Source organism: Xenopus tropicalis, chromosome 8 (assembly GCF_000004195.4).
Source record: "Xenopus tropicalis strain Nigerian chromosome 8, UCB_Xtro_10.0, whole genome shotgun sequence".
Taxonomy (NCBI): Eukaryota; Metazoa; Chordata; class Amphibia; order Anura; family Pipidae; genus Xenopus; species Xenopus tropicalis.
Window position 1 is genome coordinate 136,787,586 of NC_030684.2, and position 22,855 is coordinate 136,810,440.

The 22,855-nt window shown below is 44.1% G+C and overlaps 2 protein-coding genes across 4 annotated transcripts; both read right to left on the reverse strand.

Moving 5' to 3' along the window:
• Positions 1 to 708: 708 nt before the first annotated feature.
• On the reverse strand, positions 709 to 22,638 carry LOC105948297 (SLAM family member 5). Of its 3 annotated transcripts, none has more exons than XM_031891353.1 (3): positions 21,683 to 22,638; positions 1,969 to 2,238; positions 709 to 1,198 (listed from the first exon to the last, which is right to left on the reverse strand). In XM_031891353.1, the coding sequence occupies exons 1-3, from the start codon at positions 22,047 to 22,049 to the stop codon at positions 1,056 to 1,058; spliced, it is 780 nt and encodes a 259-aa protein (XP_031747213.1). In that variant the 5' UTR covers positions 22,050 to 22,638; the 3' UTR covers positions 709 to 1,055. The 3 variants fall into 3 exon arrangements, with proteins under 3 accessions (XP_031747213.1, XP_012825311.2, XP_031747214.1); XM_012969857.2 differs by lacking the exon at positions 21,683 to 22,638 and adding an exon at positions 2,988 to 3,649; XM_031891354.1 differs by lacking the exon at positions 21,683 to 22,638 and adding an exon at positions 3,226 to 3,327.
• On the reverse strand, positions 5,940 to 16,132 carry LOC101732875 (SLAM family member 9). Its single transcript, XM_031891352.1, has 7 exons — positions 15,955 to 16,132; positions 13,464 to 13,511; positions 12,935 to 13,126; positions 9,674 to 9,799; positions 7,619 to 7,876; positions 6,646 to 6,779; positions 5,940 to 6,565 (listed from the first exon to the last, which is right to left on the reverse strand). The coding sequence occupies exons 1-6, from the start codon at positions 15,998 to 16,000 to the stop codon at positions 6,661 to 6,663; spliced, it is 789 nt and encodes a 262-aa protein (XP_031747212.1). The 5' UTR covers positions 16,001 to 16,132; the 3' UTR covers positions 5,940 to 6,565; positions 6,646 to 6,660.
• Positions 22,639 to 22,855: the final 217 nt, after the last annotated feature.

The window sequence follows — 22,855 nt, forward strand, 5'->3', positions numbered from 1 at the left end:
CCCTCTTGCTTCTAACTATTTGCTGGGGTTGGACTGGGCCATTGGGATACCAGGAAAACTCCCGGGGGCTGCTTCATGGGCTATGTCTGTATGAGAACAGAGAGGAACAAAGAGCCGAGGATAATAAAGAGATGAAATGAGCAAAGGGTGAATAATAGTTTAGAGAGTGAGCCCATGATCCAAGGTTCTCTGGGGGGCCCCTGGCATCTCAGAATAAAACAGAAACCCCTGGTTAGAGGGTCAGCGCACAGAGCCAAATGCAGAGCCTGAGGGACACGTGTGGATAGAAGGAGTCGGGATAAACTGGTCGGACTGGGAGAATGGGGGCTTGATTGGGGAGAGGGCACTTCAGACTACATTTTGCACGTAGGACAATGAGTCTGGAGATAAGTCCCTGCTGCCATATGTGCCACTTAGGACACACCCCCTGCTTGGCTCCTCCCCTGTATGTCTCAGCTGGAAATTGTCCATCCGGTTGGGGCATTTTCCTCAGCACAGTTCTTGCCGTACATTGGCCGCCCAGTCATTAGAGAAACACAATCAGCAGAAATTCTCTATACAGTTCCTCAGAGTACAATTCTGTGTATATGGAATAATAGGGGGAGGATATTAAGCTAACCAAGTCTAACTACAGTTCTTCTTAGATCCACTGACACCCAACCAATCCCATGACTGTGGGTTTATACCAACTCCCCCCCCCCCCCCCCACATTGGCCTCCATTAGCCAAAACAGAAACTGCATTTGGTTATGGCAGATCAACAGCACTTACAGTATCTCCTATAACTTGTTGCATTGATATTAACACTTTTTATATACAGTGTTTATCCAGGGAACAGTCCAGCTGCCATGTTTAATAGAATGAGCATTTATCTGCTTATAAGGCAATTTGCTGAAAGCTTCAAGTGGGAAACTGTCCCTTTCCCCTGGATCAACAGGAAAATAGAATAGAACAGGAATTATTCAGCAATAGGTTTAACTTGATGGGCGTGTCTCTCTGTTCAGCCAAAATGGAGACGAGGCCCCGCCCATGAGGAGTTACAATATAACCAGCCTATCAGCTGAGATCCTTATAATATATTTTCATGCCGTGAAAGTGTTGGAGGATCAGATATGAAGTAATAATCAGTATCACTGAGGCCAAACCCAAACGGATCATATTCTGCCGGGTATAATCTCCAACTGGTGCTTCTGTATTATCTGAAACAAAGGGAAATTGTAATATGTTAATGTTATATTTCATATCATGTAACTATCCCATATACAATTACATGGAGCTGACAGATGGAATACTTTGCTCACAGTGTAATCTATTGGCAAGGTTTAAAGATCCCAATTGGGTAAGGACGGCATTGGCACATAGATACAGCCCCCCCCCCTAGGGGTTCTCCCCAGGCCCCATTCTGATCTTATCATTGGCCAGCAAGGTTGCCAAACAAGTAGATCTTTAGCCAATTTGGCACAGAGCATTGGTGGCCAAACTGGGTAAAGATACATTTCACAGTAGCACCAGAGATACCTGGAACTAATGTATAATGAGCTTCATTTATGTGAGGCTGCAGGGTCCTAGTTTAGTTGTGTAATGGCCATAGTATGGTTAGTGACATCACAAGGGTATCCAGACACACCCCATGATGTCATAAATGAAGTGTGAAAACATCTCATTGTCAAACAAATGGGCCATGGCCAAGGTCAGTTAAATGAGTCCGTTTTACTGGATTATGTTTTTTTGTGATTTCTCTTATAAATGAGTCATGTAGAAAAAAAAATCAAGCAACTGCCATGGCCTAGTTACCCTTAGCAACCAATCAGGTGTAACTTCATTATAAGAGTGACACTACAGTAAGTGCTGCTGGTTACTATGGATCACAACAATAATTGTTCTTAATAAATTACCCCCAACATTCCCCCCTCTCCCCCCTTCCCAGTGTTACCCTATAAACTCTAGGAGCCCCCTATATAAAACCCACCTCTATTGCAGGGAATATGTGCAGTTCTGGAAGCCTCGCTGATTGGGTTCCGGGCGGTACAGCTGTATGTAACATGTGACTGAGCATTATAGACACGGAGCGTGTGATTGGTCACTTCTGTGCCGGGGCTGTTTGTGTTATTCCAGGTGAGAGTCACATCTGAGCCAATCACAGCGCAGGACAAGGTTCCCGTAATAGTACAGGGCCCATTGTGGGTCTCACTAAGGGTGACATTTAGATGGATCAGGATATCTTCTGATGTGAGAGTCTCTGCATGGAAAGAGAATGTGGGATGGTTATTATGGCTTTACCTATTATACACAATTCAAAGAAGGAGTAAAGCTTTTTTTCTATCTTTAAAATGACTCTAAACAGCCCCAGAATAACATCCCTCACTCCCCGCATTCAGTCTGATCTGGTTTCTGACTTAAAGGTTGAAATCTCCTGCCCCTTTCCTCTACTTCCTGGTACAGTGTGAAGCCCCGCCCCCTCTTCCTGTTCAGCTCTCCCTCATCTCAGGCAGTTACAGTCATGGCCCAAATTGTTGGCACCCCAGAAATTTCCAGAAAATCAAGTATTTCTCACAGAAAAGTATTGCAGTAACACAAGTTTTGCTGTACACATGTTTATTCCCTTTGTGTGTATTGGAACACAACAAAAAAAGGAGGACAAAAAAGCAAATTGGACATAATGTCACACAAAACTCCAAACTAAGGGAAGTTATTCTGGGGGATGTTAATTGCCATTTTAAAGGTAGGGGAAAAAAAGGTTTACTTTTTCTTTAAGGGGACATTAACTCAGATTTCTTTATATTCCATAATTGTATATATATATATATCTATAAATATTAATATATTATATTATTACTACAAATATTTTACGTTATATATATATATATTTCATCCTTTAAAATGGGTCACGCTCCAATCCCAGAGAAACCAATAACAGATGACACTGGTCCTTACAGGGGAGATATTTATCCTGTAACAGCGACCTGACTGCCCCACTCCCACACTTACTATAGAGCTGGAGATGGTACAGTTGTGTGCACTGCTGATCTGATTGCAGACCAATGAACACTGAGTAGATTCCCTGATCCTGATTGGTTAGATCCGTGAGGGTTAAGGATCCGTTTGTCTCACTGCACAATCTCCCCTCATACTTATTATCACGGATATCAATGGGCTCATTGGGTTTTGTTGTAGCAAAATGATTTCTACTTATAACCCAAGAGATGTCTTTTATCTGCCTCCATACCCTCACTGGTAGCGTGGCTCCTCCCCCTTCTGCGCCGGGCACATTTATCCTGGGGCCACATTCCCTGTTACATGAAATATCTAATAAGGCAAGGAAAATAGACATTTTAACAGAAAAAGTCCCACACCCCATCCATTTCAGTGTATAACTAACATATCTCAGGCCGCTATAGATTTTGCATTTGAGGACCTTCTAGTTTGTGCCTTTATTATAGTGATTTTCAACACATTTAGTTCCCCTGCGATATTGTGCTGGGGGAACGGAACATTTTCTTTGCAGGAAGCGCTAAATAGGGGGGCAGTTACGCCACTAACTGCCACTTACTAAATCCTCATTCACGGGGGCTGGTGCCGGGCCTAATCAGTAAGTAAGGCCACTTCTGTCTGTTCCCCGACTTCTCTAGAGCAGATGCAGCCTCTAGGGTACTCACTTTACTGGGGCCCTGTTATTCCCAGGCTCAGTGGAACTCCCACCTGGGTCAGCAGATGCAGCCAAAGAGGAAGCCCCACCCCCCTGCTAAGCACTATATCAGAGTGCCAAGGGAGGGGTCTCCTTGTTAATCAATAAAGCACATATGCAAAACTATAAACTGATACAGGGGTCTTTGCCAGTAACAGCACAGACTAAGGAAGTTGCAGGGTTTAAAGCCAAAGGGATGTGTTAATCCTATGGGTCCCTGCCAAGCCTCTTCACATAATTTTTCAGGATTCGTTGAGGTTTGGCATGGTGCCGAGAGACTGGCGGATTGCTAATGTGGTGCCGTTATTTAAAAAGGGATCTCGTTCTCAGCCTGAAAACTATAGGCCTGTTAGTCTGACATTAGTAGTAGGAAAGCTTCTGGAAGGGGTAATAAGGGATAGGATAGTTGAATACATTGCAGTTCACAATACTATTAGTTTGTGCCAGCATGGTTTTATGCGTAACAGATCTTGCCAGACTAATTTAGTCGCCTTTTATGAGCAGGTGAGCAGGAACCTCGATGCTGGAATGGCAGTGGATGGGATCTACTTAGATTTTGCTAAAGCGTTTGATACAGTACCTCACAGAAGGTTAATGATCAAATTAAGGAATATTGGCCTAGAACATAATATTTGTAATTGGATAGAGAACTGGCTGAAGGATAGATTACAAAGAGTGGTGGTAAATGGAACATTTTCTAATTGGGCCAGTGTGGTTAGTGGGTACCGCAGGGGTCAGTCCTTGGGCCTTTGCTGTTTAACTTGTTTATTAATGACCTGGAGGAGGGCATAGACAGTACTGTTTCTATTTTTGCTGATGACACTAAATTGTGCAAAACTATAAGTTCCATGCAGGATGCTGCCGCTTTGCAGAGCGATTTGACAAAATTAGATAACTGGGCAGCAAACTGGAAAATGAGGTTCAATGTTGATAAGTGCAAAGTTATGCCCTTTGGTAGAAATAATATAAACGCAAACTATCTACTGAATGGTAGTGTGTTGGGGGGATCCTTAATGGAGAAGGATCTAGGGGTTTTTGTAGATAACAAGTTGTCTAATTCCAGGCAGTGTCATTCTGTGGCTACTAAAGCAAATAAAGTGCTGTCTTGTATAAAAAGGGCATTGACTCAAGGGATGAAACATCATTTTGCCCCTTTATAGGCCCCTGGTAAGGCCTCACCTTGAGTATGGGGGGCAGTTTTGGGCTCCAGTCCTTAAGAAGGATATTAATGAGCTGGAGAGAGTGCAGAGACTGCAACTAAACTGGTTAAGGGGATGGAAGGGTTAAACTATGAGGTGAGACTGTCGAGGTTGGGGTTGTTTTCTCTGGAAAAGAGGCGCTTGCGAGGGGACATGATTACTCTGTACAAGTACATTAGAGGGGATTATAGGCAGTTGGGGGATGTTCTTTTTTCCCATAAAAACAATCAACGCACCAGAGGTCACCCCTTTAGATTAGAGGAAAGGAGCTTCCATTTGAAGCAGCGTAGGGGGTTTTTCACGGTGAGGGCAGTGAGGGGGTTGGGGAATGCCCTTCCTAGTGATGGGGTAATGGCAGACTCTGTTAATGCCTATAAGAGGGGCCTGGATGAGTTTTTGAACAATCAGAATATCCAAGGCTATTGTGATACTAATATCTACAGTTAGTACTAGTGGTTGTATATATATAGTTTATGTATGTGAGTGTATAGATTGGTAAGTATAGGTTGTGTGCTGGGTTTACTCGGATGGGTTGAACTTGATGGACAATGGTCTTTTTTCAACCCTATGTAACTATGTAACTATGTAACTACAAGTATTTGCCTGATGCTTTTACATTCCCTGTCTGATCCCCCATGTTCCCCTATGAGGGGGCGGCCATATTTGTGCAGCAGGAGTCCATTAGCATTAGAAGCTGTAACTGACATGCTGAGAAGGGACAGTCAGGTTGGCCAAACAGTCAGGTTTAGGGACTTCCAGTAACAATTACTTACACAAGCAGCCCTATCAGTGAGAAATGACCTACATGGCCTATAGGGAACTTTCAATGTACATTCATACAGTGAGCAATTACAGACCTTTCCTGGCACTTACTTCGCCTACTGGAACCTACCTCCATTTCAGGCCTTTCAGCACCGACTCCTCCAGCGAGCGGGGACCAAAGAGACAGAACATGTAGTGGCTTCTCTTTATTCATTGGAGAGAAATTACTTCCTCGGGGGCAGACTACACTCTTAAGTACTTTAAATAGCAAAAACAGTCTAAATACACAAGCACAACATTTTAAAGGATAAATACAGTTTTATTAAATAACAAACAAGATTCCAACATTCTGTTATATAATTATATCCCTCTTGTTTTGCTTTTGGAGTTGGGGTACAAGCTTTCGGCCCTGAGTAGAACCAACTCCCCAGTAACTCACTCAGAACTCTAGAGAAGCAACATATTTATGGTCTCTGACTCCCGTTCCACTTCTAGTTTGAATGAACAAGAATAACTAAAGGCTGAGGTGACTGCAAAGTAGCTTGGAGCTTCTTGGAAGGAGACCTTAGTAGGAGCTGGTCAAGAGTTGGCCATCTATTCCCATGCCGTGGGTGGGTAGATACATATATACAAGTGAATCTAATCAGTCAGTTCTAAGGCTGAGACCAGACAAGAATCAGTCACTTGGTTCCAAAAATTCCGGTTGCACTAGTACATCACATAGGGCTGATTCGTTTATATTTAGGTACATTTATTTTCCCTCTATAAGGGGCCTGACCCCAATGAGAGAGAATGAGTAAGGGGCACTACTGATCATTTCACTGTTGTCTGCAATTAGCAATTATTGTACAATTACTGTGTAAAACTGGTATTTGTGGCTGTGGAACCTTTCTGTACTGTCTGTTTTCCTTTTGTTTTACCTGAAAGAGAATGAAAATAATTTTAGATGAATATTCTTTAATTAAAAGCTTAATCACTGGGGGGTTGCCAAAAGTCTTACCTTCTGAAGATGTTTTTAAATCTTTCCCAGATCTGGATGTGGGACACCCTGGTCTTTCATGATCTGATTCTCTTCCAACGCATTCTCACTGAAAGGTGCAACAGTTGCAGGTCTCGGTCCCTCTGGCTCTGCTCCTAGTAACAGGCAGGTACTATTGTTTCTTTTTATGCCGGAAATGCTTTACTGTGTCCCAGTATAAAAGCTGATCTAATCCTACCACATCTCTGAGAAGCTAACATTTGGCCCCTGAAGTGATTGAACCTTTCCTTCTTCTTTAATGGAACTGCGTTTAGCAAACCCATCTTGTATCCCCGTCTGAGCTCACATAGAGCAGCCGTAACCTAAAGAGCAATAAGGGCTCAGCAGAAGAGGGTTTGGGTGGAATGTGCATGGCTGGTTCTGCTTCTTTATAAATAGCTGGAATGAGTAGGATGAACAAGGTCCAATAGACCAGTGAGATTTAAAATCTTGAGAACTACCTAGGGCCCCAGATAATTTACACCCTCCACTGCCTCATCACACACTAAAGGTTGGGGCTACTGTAGAGTTACCTTCCCTTTTACCCATTCTATCCATCTATACAACATGGCATGAATATATCCCAGTCATGTGAATCTGTTTCTCACCAACTCTGTAATGGAACCCCAACATCCTACTGTCATTACCTACATGAGCTCAAGGAACTTTTCCACCAAGCTCAATGCCTTAATGCTCTTAGTAAGAGGAATTATCTTACTTTATCAAGTTAAATGGCTCCTAATAAAAGCTGAAGACTCCCAGATAAAGCCCCCTTAGGAAATGGGTAAAGAAACCAAATCGCCACTTATTATATTACAAGTAAACCCTGAAGAGCATCTCATAATCCCAGGGTGCCTCCTATACACACTGGGCAGCATAAAAGACAAATTACCCCCAGAAGATACTGTAAGGCAGAGATGTTCTAGTTGGGGGCAAATAGAAGAGAAATCATTACCTTTATAACAGAGATCCCAGGGATTTATAGATCTGGAGGCCCTGCTGATGGGATTCCGTGCTGTACAACTGTAAGTAACATTTGTAACTACATTATAGATGTGAAGAGTGTCTCCTTCCGCCTCTGTGCCGATCTGATTGGTTACATCCCAAGAGATGGTCACTTCTGGTTGGGCCACGGCACAGGTCAGGGTAATGTTACACGTTCCCATTCCAGTGACATTGTGATGGATCAGGATATCTTCAGCTTTTACTGGTTCTGCGGCAAAAACACAAATAACTCATTACATATAGCAGCACAGGACCAGGAGCAGTACCAATGTCTCATCAGTGCTGTCCAAGTCTCAGGCTTACAGATAAAGAGGATTTCACAATACATTAATATAATTGAAAGGAGGACTAAAAATATAATAAAAAAATAAATTCAGATGAATTGACATCATTTCTGGTTTGTACTTGTGTAAATAATTTAAGTTCTATTTGTTATTAAATTGTAATTTCTGTTAGTTCTAGTGTCCTTTAACCACTGTCTAAAATACCTTTCCTGTCTATAACATGCAGCTAGCAAGTATTCACAATTTAGGGCTGATTCACTAAAGTGCGTTAAAACGTACACTATTTATAGCGTGCGATAAAAATTTTCGCCACTTAACGCACGATTCACTATAAGCATACTTGCGATAATTTACGCGCGATATTGTAATATTCTTTTCTGTGCGCTAATTAACGCATGCGTTAACATTACTGCATGTGGTTGCGCGCAAATTAACGCATGCGATAATACTGTAGTGAATTGCGCGCTAATTGTCGTGTCTTTTTTAACGCAAAAAAGCGTGCGATAAAAATTAATGCACTTTAGTGTATCAGCCCTTTTGTCTCACCAGGTCCAGAGTGTTAAATCCTACCTCTAGATGGTGTTAGAGTGCAAAGACTTGCCAGCAAAACACAAAAGAAAATGCCATAGACCATGCGCCACCTGATGGTGAATTTTGGTATTTATTTCCCCTGGAAGAGACAAAACGCGACAACATTGTCAAGGAACTTGGCTGCATCTGTATGTTATACAAAACTTATAGGGGCTTTAATCAAAAACGATTGCTTTCAAGAAATGATGATACATGGGGTTTTATATTAAATTTAGACTAAATGATAATAATAGGTGTCGTTAATGCAAGGTGCTGTCACAATCTCCCTGGGGAGACGCTGTAGAGCACCAGGAAATTGGGAGCCTAAAGGCTGGATAGCCTGGGGTATAACCATAAATGGCGGAACCAAGCGGAAGGGACATGATCATAATGCGCAAAGGCTTAATGAAGACAAATAACAATCAGGAATAAGTACAGAACAAAATATACAGGCCAGAAATAGTAGAAACCAGCAGGCAGAATCGTAATCTAGAAGTCAGGCCAAGGTCCGGTCAGGCAGCAAACAAATGGAGTTAAGGACAGGCCAAGGGTCAAAACCGGGGAATCAAAGAACAGGACAAGGAAGGACCAGGAGCGAAGGAACAATGCAGGGGTCACGGAACAGAACCTCGGAAGGCAGGGACCAGGAACAGAACCTCGGAAGGCAGGGACCAGGAACCCTGAACTTTGGAAGGCAGGGACCAGGAACAGAACCTCGGAAGGCATGGACCAGGAACAGAACCTCGGAATGCAGGGACCAGGAACAGAACCTCGGAAGGCAGGGACCAGGAACAGAACCTTGGAAGGCAGGGACCAGGAACAGAACCTCGGAAGGCAGGAACAAGGACCAGGAAAGGATTCCAGAAGGAAGATTACAGAAAAGAGCTCAATGACCAAGCAAGGTGCAATGGCCAGGGACAGACTGATAAAGGGTCAGGATTACAAGATGGAAAACACATGAGGATAACGAGGTGGGCGGAGGAAAGGGAGTGGGCAGAGAGAATACAAGGAAAGTGACAGGAGAATGGGTCAGGCCCAGCCCAAAGTGCCTCCAGTGGTGAAATGTGGAAATTCACTGAGAATCCATACCTGGTGGAAAAATTTGCTCATCACTAATTTCACTTGTTTTGTGTTAAAGTATCAGGACTTACTGTAAACCCGTACAAAATACTTCTGGATACACTCAGGCCCTTCTGACCATTTAAAGTAGGATGGTGGGTCCTTCATGGTTACATTAGTGATGATTAAAGAGCCATTCTCTGTGCTGCTCAGTCTCCCTGTGAATGGCTCCTCTATGCCCCATATGGTCCCACCAGGCTTTGTTTTAGCAAATATTCTAAACTGGTATCCGTTATCAAATCGCCAATCGAATATCGTCCCCTCGGGCACTGGTAGAATCACGTCTCCTCCTTCTCCAACGCTTATTTCTATTACCGATACACAAAAATGCCACAGAAGAATATCTAAAAAGAAATAAAAATGAAGGTCTTTAGTGGAATCTACATATGCATCACTATCACCATCATTATTATTTATACAGAGCCACCAGTTTAGGCAGCACTTTATATTGATTTATAATGTAACCCCCGTTATGGCTGTACCCAACCTTGTCCAGCTAGTGAGGTTAGAGCGTGGGGTACACTGGACGCCTGTAACGGGGATACTCCCTGCTATCTCTCCTGGTTGGAGCAAAGAAGCTGCTCTTGCTAACTAAGACTGACTGTCTCACTTTCCTAGAAACTAGCCTGCTCTTTCACACTGACTGTCAGAGCTACCACTCATCTTTGAGGTGAAACTAGCACCAGTTCTTCTAACTTCTACCTAGTCCTAACGAGGTGAAGTTGCCCACTTGGTCTGTCTGTGAAGCCTGTCCTGCCATTAGATGTTATCAGGGCAAAAAAGAAGTTCTAGGCTTCTGGCTGAACTGAAAATTGCCGTAACTATTTATATGAAATAAATCTATATATCACCTCCTCCAATGTTTATTAAATGATCTGCTTTCACATTTGGGATGACAATGCTGTTTCGCCTGCCCTTGGATGAGCATTGAAAGTCCAGTTGTTCTAGACCTATCTCTAGTAGATATATACTCTGGATATCACGGCCTGGATGAATGATATTGATATAGATTTATTGATGTGAGTTTCCATGTGTCTTCCATCTGCGCCCCACCCCAGGCTTGCTCCTTTTCTAACACCTTGATTCAATCTCAAGCAAGTAAAATGCTAATAGTTCCCCATCAATACATTTCCCAGGCATTGGATTCTTGAAGTGTTACCATTTTCTCCAAGCAACACAAAATGTGGTTTTCAGTATTCTGTATTTATGAGTCCTGGCAGGTCCCATAATTAGTCTAATTGTGAATGGGACAGAGTCAGCTTTGTTATTTTTGTAACCAGGGACATGCTTGGGCCTAAACCAAGTATTCAGTTGCATTGCCCTAAAAAAAGCTTCAATGCAAACTATCCACATATTATGAGAATACATAAAAACTCTAATGCCTACCCTAGGTCTTCACTACAACTATATAAGGAATAATTCCAATAAAACCAGATTTTTACTTAGTTATGCTTCAATCCCAGCCTGGGGTTATAAGTCTATGCTCCATTCCCCTTCAAGAAGAGCTCTGGATCCACAAAAAGCCGCAATCCTAATGTGCCAATGAGACTTTGTACACCAGCCATTAATGCTGGCAATGCCTGTTAAACTCTTAGCTTGTTGCGATAAAACATCTCATTGTGATTCCTTCAGTCTTATTTTATTGAGCTCAATAGCTCTTTAGATAAGGGATTTTAACTTTTCGAGCTTATCTAGAAGGAATCAGGCTCCACCACTAGTGCACAACGAGGAAAAACAATCCTCTCCTAAGGGAATCCTCCGTTTCTTGGGCACCCATATAAACAACACCAATTAGATGTATCAGAACTGAGACCTGGCTGGCCCTACTAATAACAAATCATATAAATTATGTGCAATCATATAGTTATTTTTAATTAAAAATGAAAACAGGGAGATGGAGCAACCCATAGGGATATAGTCTATATATACTTTTTGTAAGAAGGTGGGAATACCCTAAAGTCTACAACAGCAGGGGTTTTACTAACAAACCCGCAGTTCTTCCCAAGGCCAATGCTTTATTCATTTTTTCATCAGCTATTTTATGGCTTAGCAGTATGTCTTTAATGAGATATAATAGCCCAGAGCTAATTAAATGGGCTTTTCTTTAGTTTGGATAGGCACCATGCCCTGGGCAAGTTGGAGTTTATAATTACAATTTGCCTCCCATTTATAATAAGCATTGTTTAATGACCAGCACTTAATGCCCATCTCTTGCCCCTTTGGGACCTGTTGCTTACCCTGGTGGCTGTGCCCTTGTTGCTACTATGTCAAGCCCTATAGCCACATCCTGATTGCCCTACAGCATGTCCTTATGGCCCTACAGCATGTCCTTATGGCCCTACAGCATGTCCTTATGGCCCTACAGCATGTCCTTATGGCCCTACAGCATGTCCTTATGGCCCTACAGCATGTCCTTATGGCCCTACAGCATGTCCTTCTGTCCTGCCATTTTCTGCCAGTCAGAGTATTAATAGTGAGATGTGTTATAAACTGAACTGCAACTACTGTACTGTATAAAATCATTAGGGTAGTACTCACAGGAATCTATGCGCCTGACAATAGGATCCTTTTGTGGGAAATTATCTGTAAAGCAAAGCAACAAATAACATAAAGTTACATCATTCATTTGGTTGGAAAAAAGACAATAGTCTATCAATTTAAACCCCTCCAAATGATTCCCATTCCCAGTGCATATATATATATATATATACATACAAGCACACTCTGAGTATTACATAATATAAGGGATAATGTACCCCCTTGGGACAGATATTAGGAAAATAAAGATTATTACACTCATGGCCTGACGTATTAGTTGGGGGTAACTCTGTCTGCATCAGTACCTGTATATTACAGTTACAGCTCAATAACATATTTGTGTCAATAAACTGTTTTTCCTTTGGTTAATAAGCACATTTCTAGTGAAACTGTGGTTGGTAAATGGGGCACAATTAAGAATGCACGGTACTTAGTGGGTGCCACTAATTATACTGAAACTCTTGGAATGAACTGCATGATGGGTTCAATAAGCAGAGAAAGTGCATCCATTTTCTCTCTTTGCTTATCAGACATTAGTAGATAAACTGTTACGGCTAATTCTATACATATATATATATTGTGTTACTTATAAGTATATACAATAATAGGAGAGTGAGACTTACTGTAGACCTGTATACAATATCTCTGGATACAGTCAGGCCATAGTACTTTTGGCCATTCAAAGTAGGAACGATGGTCCTTGGTGGTTACATTAGTGATGATTAAAGAGCCATTCTCTGTGCTGCTCAGTCTCCCAGTGAATGGCTCCTCTATGCCCCATATCTTTTCACCTGGTTCTGTTTCAGCAAGTTTCAAGAAGATGTGCCCATTATCATGTCGCCAAGTAAAAGCTCCGGTCTGCAGTCTGTTCACTGGTAGAATCACATCTCCTCCTACTCCGGCTTTTATTTCTATTTCACTGTAGCACAGATTCTCCCAATCTATTGCTATCAAGAAATGCACAAAGAGGTGTTAGGGCTCTGGCACACGGGGGGATTAGTTGCCCGTGACAAATCTCCCTGTTCGTGGGCAACTAATCTCCCCGAAATGCCATCCCACCGGTGATTTACATTTTCGCCAGTGGGATGGCATTTCGGGGAGATTAGTTGCCCACGAACAGGGAGATTTGTCACGGGCAACTAATCTCCCCGTGTGCCAGAGCCCTTAGTGGGGTGTAATTAACCCCCAGCAGCCCCAGTACCCACATTAATGATTACGGCTAATGACCCAGTATAATTACAGGCTGAACTGTAGCTTCTATACTGTGTGACAGTTACTACTCACTGGAACCACTGGCCCGACTGAGGAACCCATCCATTTCTGGGAAAATACCTGTAAGGCAAAGCAACAATCATATATACATGTGTGTTTATATCAGTATATAGAGGATAATGTACCCCCTACTGTAAATGATAAGGATATTAGCAGTCATTGAGGGGTTCTGTGCCCATATAAAGGCACAAGGCTGCAGGCTGAGTTATACAGGGAACTCTGAGTATCACTCATGTATTATAAGGGATAATGTACCCCCTACTGTAAATGATAAGGATATTAGCAGTCACTGAGGGGTTCTGTGCCCATATAAAGGCACAAGGCTGCAGGCTGAGTTATACAGGGAACTCTGAGTATCACTCATGTATTATAAGGGATAATGTACCCCCTACTGTAAATGATAAGGATATTAGCAGTCACTGAGGGGTTCTGTGCCCATATAAAGGCACAAGGCTGCAGGCTGAGTTATATAGGGAACTCTGAGTATCACTCATGTATTATAAGGGATAATGTACCCCCTACTGTAAATGATAAGGATATTAGCAGTCACTGAGGGGTTTTGTGCCCATATAAAGGCACAAGGCTGCAGGCTGAGTTATACAGGGAACTCTGAGTATCACTCATGTATTATAAGGGATAATGTACCCCCTACTGTAAATGATAAGGATATTAGCAGTCACTGAGGGGTTCTGTGCCCATATAAAGGCACAAGGCTGCAGGCTGAGTTATACAGGGAACTCTGAGTATCACTCATGTATTATAAGGGATAATGTACCCCCTACTGTAACTGATAAGGATATTAGCAGTCACTGAGGGGTTCTGTGCCCATATAAAGGCACAAGGCTGCAGGCTGAGTTATACAGGGAACTCTGAGTATCACTCATGTATTATAAGGGATAATGTACCCCCTACTGTAAATGATAAGGATATTAGCAGTCACTGAGGGGTTCTGTGCCCATATAAAGGCACAAGGCTGCAGGCTGAGTTATACAGGGAACTCTGAGTATCACTCATGTATTATAAGGGATAATGTACCCCCTACTGTAAATGATAAGGATATGCTGTATCTGTAATATTTTTGATTTATTTGATCCATATTAGTCTAATTACCCCCTTGGGATATTTCCCAGCACACAGATATAGGAATAATTATACCCATGGAACAGCCTGAGGTATCAGTTGAGCTCTATGTACATCCCTACTTGTATATTTCAATTACAATTCAATGACAGTATATTTTCCATCATTATATTAATAATTCACATTCTGTTGACACATTTCCTAGTGAATCTGTACTTTACCCTACTGACCCCGGTGGGACCTGCTTCTGCCCTGACTAAACCAACAGTATAACTGGCAGCCATTATCTGCCCCCCCCCCCTCTCTGCCCCCCCCCCCCTTCTCTGCTCTTCATTGGAATTTCTATCTTTGTGTTTATTTTGATTCTCATTTGTTGCCTCAAATGGGTTATGCAACTTTATCTTAATATTTATTATGTGCAAAAATTACTTTTAGATTTCTCAATACCCTTGTGTGTTGTTTTTTTAATATTACACAACTATGTGTAACAGGGAGACACATACTAACAGCACTACCCAACCCCATTGGCCCAGGACAAACCAATCACCTGGGAGTACAGGGGGATACTGGGTACATGGGGCCCCCACCCAGAGGAAACCACTAGGGAGTAATAACTAACATACATGGGATATAAAGAAGCCCAAGATCATAAACTCACTTGGCCCCATAGAGCCTCATTATACATTTGATGGCTGCATCTGTCCCCATTGTCTCCTCCCAAACTAAAACCAAAGAGCTTTACCATATTTATTGGGAAACGGCAATGCCATACCCTGGTTGAGTCCATCTCAGACCCTGCCGTATGACTACCGACCTACTTACAGTTACAGTGCGGCCAACCTACAGGGCACTGTTTGGCCAGCTGGGCTCACACCAATCACAGGCTTTCCAGGTGTCCCCTAATAGGTCTCCCTTATACCAACCCAACAATTATCCTCTAGCCTAGTGGGTCCCTATGGGCCTGGGCACCTTCTCCTGTATCCTTAGGAAGTTGCTGGGGGCTATCTGCCCCGTTATGGTTGCTCAGTTGCCCATGAAGGAAGCAGAAGCAGTATGGCAGCACCACTGCTAGAGGCAGGTACCCGCACAGCCGTGCCAGAGGGTAACAAAGTGACGGATACAGATCAGGCTGCTAATAAACTCATAGCTGGGTGACAGGGTGCCCCTGGGTGCTGTACCCCATTTGCCCTGACAAACTGAGCTGGGGGGCTGCACTGAAATGAACCCCCTGCTATTCTACATTCTACTTGATTAACACAAGGAACATAAAGAATCCCAGGGACCTGCTGCTCACATTTAGCAACTCAAACAGAAATCCTCTCAGTGCCACCCATGCCTACCCATAAGCCTCTCTGTTCCTTTATACACATCTAGTCCAACTCCGGCCCCAAATATACAAATACAGAGCAAGAGGGAAACTTACATTTCAGCAGAATAAAGAGCATGAGGCTCCGGTACAGAGGAACCATTTTCCTTCTGCTTCTCCCTCTTTATACAGGATTTCTATGTGCAACTCCCGCAGCCTCACACCCAGAGGGGGATCAGTACTAGGGCTCTGTCAGTCCTGATTCCAACAGGGACATACAACTAAAATCCTGTGCCCTCTCCTGTAATTCATATAACTGCCTGTGCCCCGCCCACCTCTCCTAAATCCCTCCCACCTCTCTTAAATCCCTCCCACCTCTCTTAAATCCCTCCCATATCTAAGGAAACACATTAACCAGTCGCTGGCCTGGGAAGATGGGAGATATCCCATATAAAGCTGCATTAAACACATTACCCACAGACACACAGTCTCATCAGCCACTTGAGCTAAAATCTTTAAAGGGAATCCTATCTCCCTGCCAATATTCATATCATTATAGATATTCGGTAAAGACTTGTCAGCTGTGTAAAACAAGATTCTTATAGTCTCTAGAGAATATCAGCACATATACCCTTAATACATTTGTTTTGACTACTTTTGATACTTTCTAGAAGTCTGAAATTAACTTTAAAATTAAATTTCTAATGTTTAAATTTACATTTTATTTTGATGGTTTCTCAAATTGAGTCTGGTCAGCTTATTTATTTAGTGGGCCCTCTTGCTCCTAACTATTTGCTGGGGTTGGACTGGCCCATTGGGATACCAGGAAAACTCCCGGTGGGCCCAGGTGTCAGTGGCCCCTCTTGCTCCTAACTATTTGCTGGGGTTGGACTGGGCCATTGGGATACCAGGAAAACTCCCGGTGGGCCCAGGTGTCAGTGGCCCCTCTTGCTTCTATTTGCTGGGGTTGGACTGGGCCATTTGGATACCAGGAAAACTCCCGGTGGGCCCAGGTGTCAGTGGCCCCTCTTGCTCCTAACTATTTGCTGGGGTAGTACTGGGCCATTGGGATACCAGGAAAACTCCCGGTGGGCCCAGGTGTCAGTGGCCCCTCTTGCTTCTAACTATTTGCTGGGGTTGGACTGGGCCATTGGGATACCAGGAAAACTCCCGGTGGGCCCAGGTGTCAGTGGGCCCTCTTGCTCCTAACTATTTGCTGGGGTTGGACTGGGCCATTGGGATACCAGGAAAACTCCCGGTGGGCCCAGGTGTCAGTGGCCCCTCTTGCTTCTAACTATTTGCTGGGGTTGGACTGGGCCATTGGGATACCAGGAAAACTCCCGGTGGGCCCAGGTGTCAGTGGCCCCTCTTGCTTCTAACTATTTACTGGGGTTGGACTGGGCCATTGGGATACCAGGAAAACTCCCGGTGGGCCCAGGTGTCAGTGGCCCCTCTTGCTTCTAACTATTTGCTGGGGTTGGACTGGGCCATTGGGATACCAGGAAAACTCCCGGTGGGCCCAGGTGTCAGTGGCCCCTCTTGCTTCTAACTATTTGCTGGGGTTGGACTGGGCCATTGGGATACCAGGAAAACTCCCGGTGGGCCCAGGTGTCAGTGGGCCCTCTTGCTCCTAACTATTTGCTGGGGTTGGACTGGGCCATTGGGATACCAGGAAAACTCCCGGTGGGCCCAGGTGTCAGTGGCCCCTCTTGCTTCTAACTATTTGCTGGGGTTGGACTGGGCCATTGGGATACCAGGAAAACTCCCGGTGGGCCCAGGTGTCAGTGGCCCCTCTTGCTTCTAACTATTTGCTGGGGTTGGACTGGGCCATTGGGATACCAGGAAAACTCCCGGTGGGCCCAGGTGTCAGTGGCCCCTCTTGCTTCTAACTATTTGCTGGGGTTGGACTGGGCCATTGGGATACCAGGAAAACTCCCGGTGGGCCCAGGTGTCAGTGGCCCCTCTTGCTTCTAACTATTTACTGGGGTTGGACTGGGCCATTGGGATACCAGGAAAACTCCCGGTGGGCCCAGGTGTCAGTGGGCCCTCTTGCTTCTAACTATTTGCTGGGGTTGGACTGGGCCATTGGGATACCAGGAAAACTCCCGGTGGGCCCAGGTGTCAGTGGGCCCTCTTGCTTCTAACTATTTGCTGGGGTTGGACTGGGCCATTGGGATACCAGGAAAACTCCCGATGGGCCCAGGTGTCAGTGGCCCCTCTTGCTCCTAACTATTTGCTGGGGTTGGACTGGGCCATTGGGATACCAGGAAAACTCCCGGGGCTGCTTCATTGGCTATTTCTGTATGAGAACAGAGAGGAACAAAGAGCCGAGGATAATAAAGAGATAAAATGAGCAAAGGATGAATAATAGTTTAGAGCAGTGGTTCTTAACCTCCCTAATGCCACGACCCTTTAATACAGTTCCTCATGTTGTGGTGACCCCCAACCATAAAATTATTCCTAAGACCATCGGAAATATGTGTTTTCTGATGGTCTTAGGTGACCCCTGTGAAAGGGTCGTTCGACCCCCAAAGGGATTGCAACCCACAGGTTGAGAACCACTGGTTTAGAGCGTGGGCCCATGATCCAAGTTCTCTGGTGGGCCCCTGGCATCTCAGTCTGACACTGACCACAGAATAAAACAGAAACCCCTGGTTAGAGGGTCAGCACACAGAGCCAAATGCAGAGCCTGAGGGACACGCGTGGATAGAAGGAGTGGGGATAAACTGGTTGGACGAAATCAGCAGAAATTCTCATGATTCCTCTATACAGTTCCTCAGAGTCACAATTCTGTGTATATGGAATAATAGGGGGAGGATATTAAGCTAACCAAGTCTAACTACAGTTCTTCTTAGATCCACTGACACCCAACCAATCCCATGACTGTGGGTTTATACCAACTCCCCCCCCCCCATTGGCTTCCATTAGCCAAAACAGAAACTGCATTTGGTTATGGCAGATTAACAGCACTTACAGTATCTCCTATAACTTGTTGCATTGATATTAACACTTTTTATATACAGTGTTTATCCAGGGAACAGTCCAGCTGCCATGTTTAATAGAATGAGCATTTATCTGCTTATAAGGCAATTCGCTGAAAGCTTCAAGTGGGAAACTTTCCCTTTCCCCTGGATCAACAGGAAAATAGAATAGAACAGGAATTATTCAGCAATAGGTTTAACTTGATGGGCGTGTCTCTCTGTTCAGCCAAAATGGAGATGTGAGTAACGAGACCCCGCCCATGAGGAGTTACAATATAACCAGCCTATCAGCTGAGATCCTTATAATATATTTTCATGCCATGAAAGTGTTGGAGGATCAGATATGAAGTAATAATCAGTATCACTGAGGCCAAACCCAAACGGATCATGTTCTGCCGGGTATAATCTCCAACTGGTGCTTCTGTATTATCTGAAACAAAGGGAAATTGTAATATGTTAATGTTATATTTCATATCATGTAACTATCCCATATACAATTACATGGAGCTGACAGATGGAGTACTTTGCTCACAATGTAATCTATTGGCAAGGTTTAAAGATCCCAATTGGGTAAGGACGGCATTGGCACATAGATACAGCCCCCCCCTAGGGGTTCTCCCCAGGCCCCATTCTGATCTTATCATTGGCCAGCAAGGTTGCCAAACAAGTAGATCTTTAGCCAATTTGGCACAGAGCATTGATGGCCAAACTGGGTAAAGATACATTTCACAGTAGCACCAGAGATACCTGGAACTAATGTATAATGGGCTTCATTTATGTGAGTCTGCAGGGTCCTAGTGTAGTTGTGTAATGGCCATAGTATGGTTAGTGACATCACAAGGGTAGCCAGACACACCCCATGATGTCATAAATGAAGTGTGAAAACATCTCATTGTCAAACAAATGGGTCATGGCCAAGGTCAGTTAAATGAGTCAGTTTTACTGGATTAAGGTTTTTTTGTGATTCCTCTCATGTAGAAAAAAAGGTTAAGCAACTGCCAGGGTCTAGTAACCCTTAGCAACCAATCAGGTGCAACTTTACTATAAAAGTGACACTACAGTAAGTGCTGCTGGTTACTATGGATCACAACAAGAATTTAATAAATTACCCCCAACATTCCCACCTCTCCCCCCTTCCCAGTGTTACCCTATAAATTCTATGAATGTCCTATATAAAACCCACCTTTACAACAAGTTACAGGAATATGTGCAGTTCTGGAAGCCTCGCTGATTGGGTTCCGGGCGGTACAGCTGTATGTAACATGTGACTGAGCATTATAGACACGGAGCGTGTGATTGGTCACTTCTGTGCCGGGGCTGTTTGTGTTATTCCAGGTGAGAGTCACATCTGAGCCAATCACAGCACAGGACAAGGTTCCCGTAACGTTACAGGTCCCATTCCAAGTCACATACATATGTGTATATGTTTCTCTCTGTCTCTTAATCATTATCATTAATTATTTATATAGTGCCAGCAAGTTACACAGCCTGCAGATTGTAAGCTCTTGGGAGCAGAGCCCTCTGATCCTGTTTTTTACTCCGTAGATCGTGTTTGTTAGGGGGTTGGGGTGCACAGGTAAGTTATGGGGGTGAGGGGATTCAGATTGGAGTTCAGGCCTGTAATGTGTCAGTATCACACTCATGTCTCTGGGTGGGTTTCTCTGCCGACGGCTGAGTGATTGTGGGAGAAAAGTATTGTGGGTCTGGGTACTGCTCGGGCCCAGCATTAGGTACTGGGTTACTCCTTCCCTCTATTCTTTGCTCCTAATCAACAACATTTTGGTTCAAAATTCAGACTGTACTTAGTGCTGGGGTGTAAGTGCCAAGCGAATGGCAGCCTAAAGGGCCTCTATATGAGCCATTTAAAAGGAAAATCCATCTTAAAATAGAAGTTAATCCCACCAGGGGCACCCAGGGTAGAAATCTGCCCCCCGCTGTCACTCTCACATGTCACATGACTTAATTCCATTGCGGCAAAAATACTCTCCTGGCACCTTCCTGGGCACCTCGACCATATCCATTACAGTCAATGGGAGGGGTATGGGCAGCGGATATGGACTGGCAGAAACCCCCCCGTGCAGGATATTAGCCTTGAAGGTACAAGTGCACCATAGCAACCCAAAAGGGGTTCTGCCGGATAGAAGCTGAGAAGCTGAAGCGCTAGGGGGGCTTATGTAGGGGCTTCTCTGATGGGGCAGATGGGAATCTGTTTGTGGATGAACTGCCTTGTCTGGGAACGGGGTTGGGGCCACATATTCCCCTACATGTAATAAAAGGCACTAGGTTTATTAACCCATAGCAACCATGATGTTTGCTTTAAAACAGGTGACCAGTATATGGTGCCTGCTGATTGGTTGTTATAGGTGGTTTGAGCAGCTGGAGACATTTATTACATTTCTCCCAATTGGGACTCTCTTTTCAGCTGTGAGTGAGTGTGTGTAAGTGTGAGTGAGTGTGAGTGTGAGTGAGAGTGAGTGTGAGTGAGTGAGAGTGAGTGTGAGTGAGTGGGTTTGTGAATAAAGTTATGTTACTATAATATCAGGCCTAGATGCTAAAATGACTGGGAAGGACTTACTGTACCTGCATTTGCCATAGATGTGACTGCCAGTACTGGGCTCTGTGCTGTTACAGGTAATACAGGAGAAATAGGGCAGAAACAGAATAACATGGTGCAGTCAGACTCTGCTGAAGATAATTTGGGGTGAGAAAGGGGGTGGGGCCAATTTTACTTTGGGGGGGAACTTATTTACCTCCTGGCTGCCCCAATGCGCATTCAGAGCAGGGGAATATTATTGGGTTGGGGGGGGTCTATGGGTGCGGTAATACAGGGCCTTGTACCCTGACTGCCCCACTCCCAGACTTACTATAGACTTGGAGATGATACAGTTGCTTGCACTGCTGATTTGATTGTGAGCGAATGAACGCTGAGTAGATTCCCTGATCCTGATTGGTTAGATCCGTGAGGGTTAAGGATCTGCCTGTCTCACTGTGCAATCTCCCCTCATACTGATCATCACGGATATCAATGGGCTCATTGGGTTTTGTTGTAGCAAAATGATTTCTACTTATAACCCAAGAGACGTCTTTTATCTGCCTCCATACCCTCACTGGCAGCGTGGCTCCTCCCCCTTCTGCGCCGGGCACATTTATCCTGGGGCCACATTCGCTGATACATGAAATATCTAATGACGCAAAAACAGACATTTTAACAGAAAAAGTCCCACACCCCATACATTTCAGTGTATAACTAACATATCTCACAGTAAGGTCTGTAAGTGACAGTGACAGGGCTCCCACTTACTATTACCCCCAAGGCCCAGTTCCAGTGGAACATGTTGGGGCACATATTATACCCTGTACCCATGGGGGGCACTGCTTGGTGGGGCAATGGGACACGGGAAACTCGCTGCATGGATATAATGAAGCTTTCTGTATCTCCTTATATATAACTGGGGCAATGCAATAAGGAGTGCACAGTTTTTAATTTGTCTAGTAACCCATAGCAACCAAACAGTGTGCACTGGATACCTGACTGCAATGAAAAATGTGGTTACTAAGGGTTACAAGGGTTTGACCTGAGCAAATGCTTATTTTTATAGTCCCTTACACATTGCTCAGGCCACTCAGAGCAGTAAATAACTCCAAAAATATAAAAAAAATATAAAAATTAATATGAGACTTATTTATGAGCATATGTGTTGCTTTAGGGATATCATTTGAAATTTAGGGACATGTCTCCTAAATACATGCAGGGCTCCACTGTGTGCATTTCATTTAAATACAGTCAGTGCAACTCTGACTATGGGCTGAGATCCTATTGCCCCAGACAGACCAGTAATACAGGGCTATGGGCTGAGATCCTATTGCCCCAGACAGACCAGTAATACGGGGCTATGGGCTGAGATCCTATTGCCCCAGACAGACCAGTAATACGGGGCTATGGGCTGAGATCCTATTGCCCCAGACAGACCAGTAATACGGGGCTATGGGCTGAGATCCTATTGACCCAGACAGACCAGTAATACAGGGCTATGGGC

What these genes read in the sequence shown, in the direction of transcription:
- LOC105948297 (XM_012969857.2), bottom strand. Translation starts at nt 3,357, where the DNA reads ATGGGGTGTGGGACTTTTTCTGTTAAAATGTCTATTTTCCTTGCCTTA. An exon ending in GTACCATCTCCAGCTCTATA is followed by an intron (nt 2,239 to 2,987) that starts GTAAGTGTGGGA and finishes CTTTCCATGCAG; the next exon opens with AGACTCTCACATCAGAAGAT. An exon ending in ACATATTCCCTGCAATAGAG is followed by an intron (nt 1,199 to 1,968) that starts GTGGGTTTTATA and finishes CCTTTGTTTCAG; the next exon opens with ATAATACAGAAGCACCAGTT.
- LOC101732875 (XM_031891352.1), bottom strand. Translation starts at nt 16,000, where the DNA reads ATGGTTCCTCTGTACCGGAGCCTCATGCTCTTTATTCTGCTGAAAT. An exon ending in GTATTTTGTACGGGTTTACA is followed by an intron (nt 7,877 to 9,673) that starts GTAAGTCCTGAT and finishes TTTTTGCCGCAG; the next exon opens with AACCAGTAAAAGCTGAAGAT. An exon ending in CTGGGATCTCTGTTATAAAG is followed by an intron (nt 6,780 to 7,618) that starts GTAATGATTTCT and finishes GCCTGTTACTAG; the next exon opens with GAGCAGAGCCAGAGGGACCG.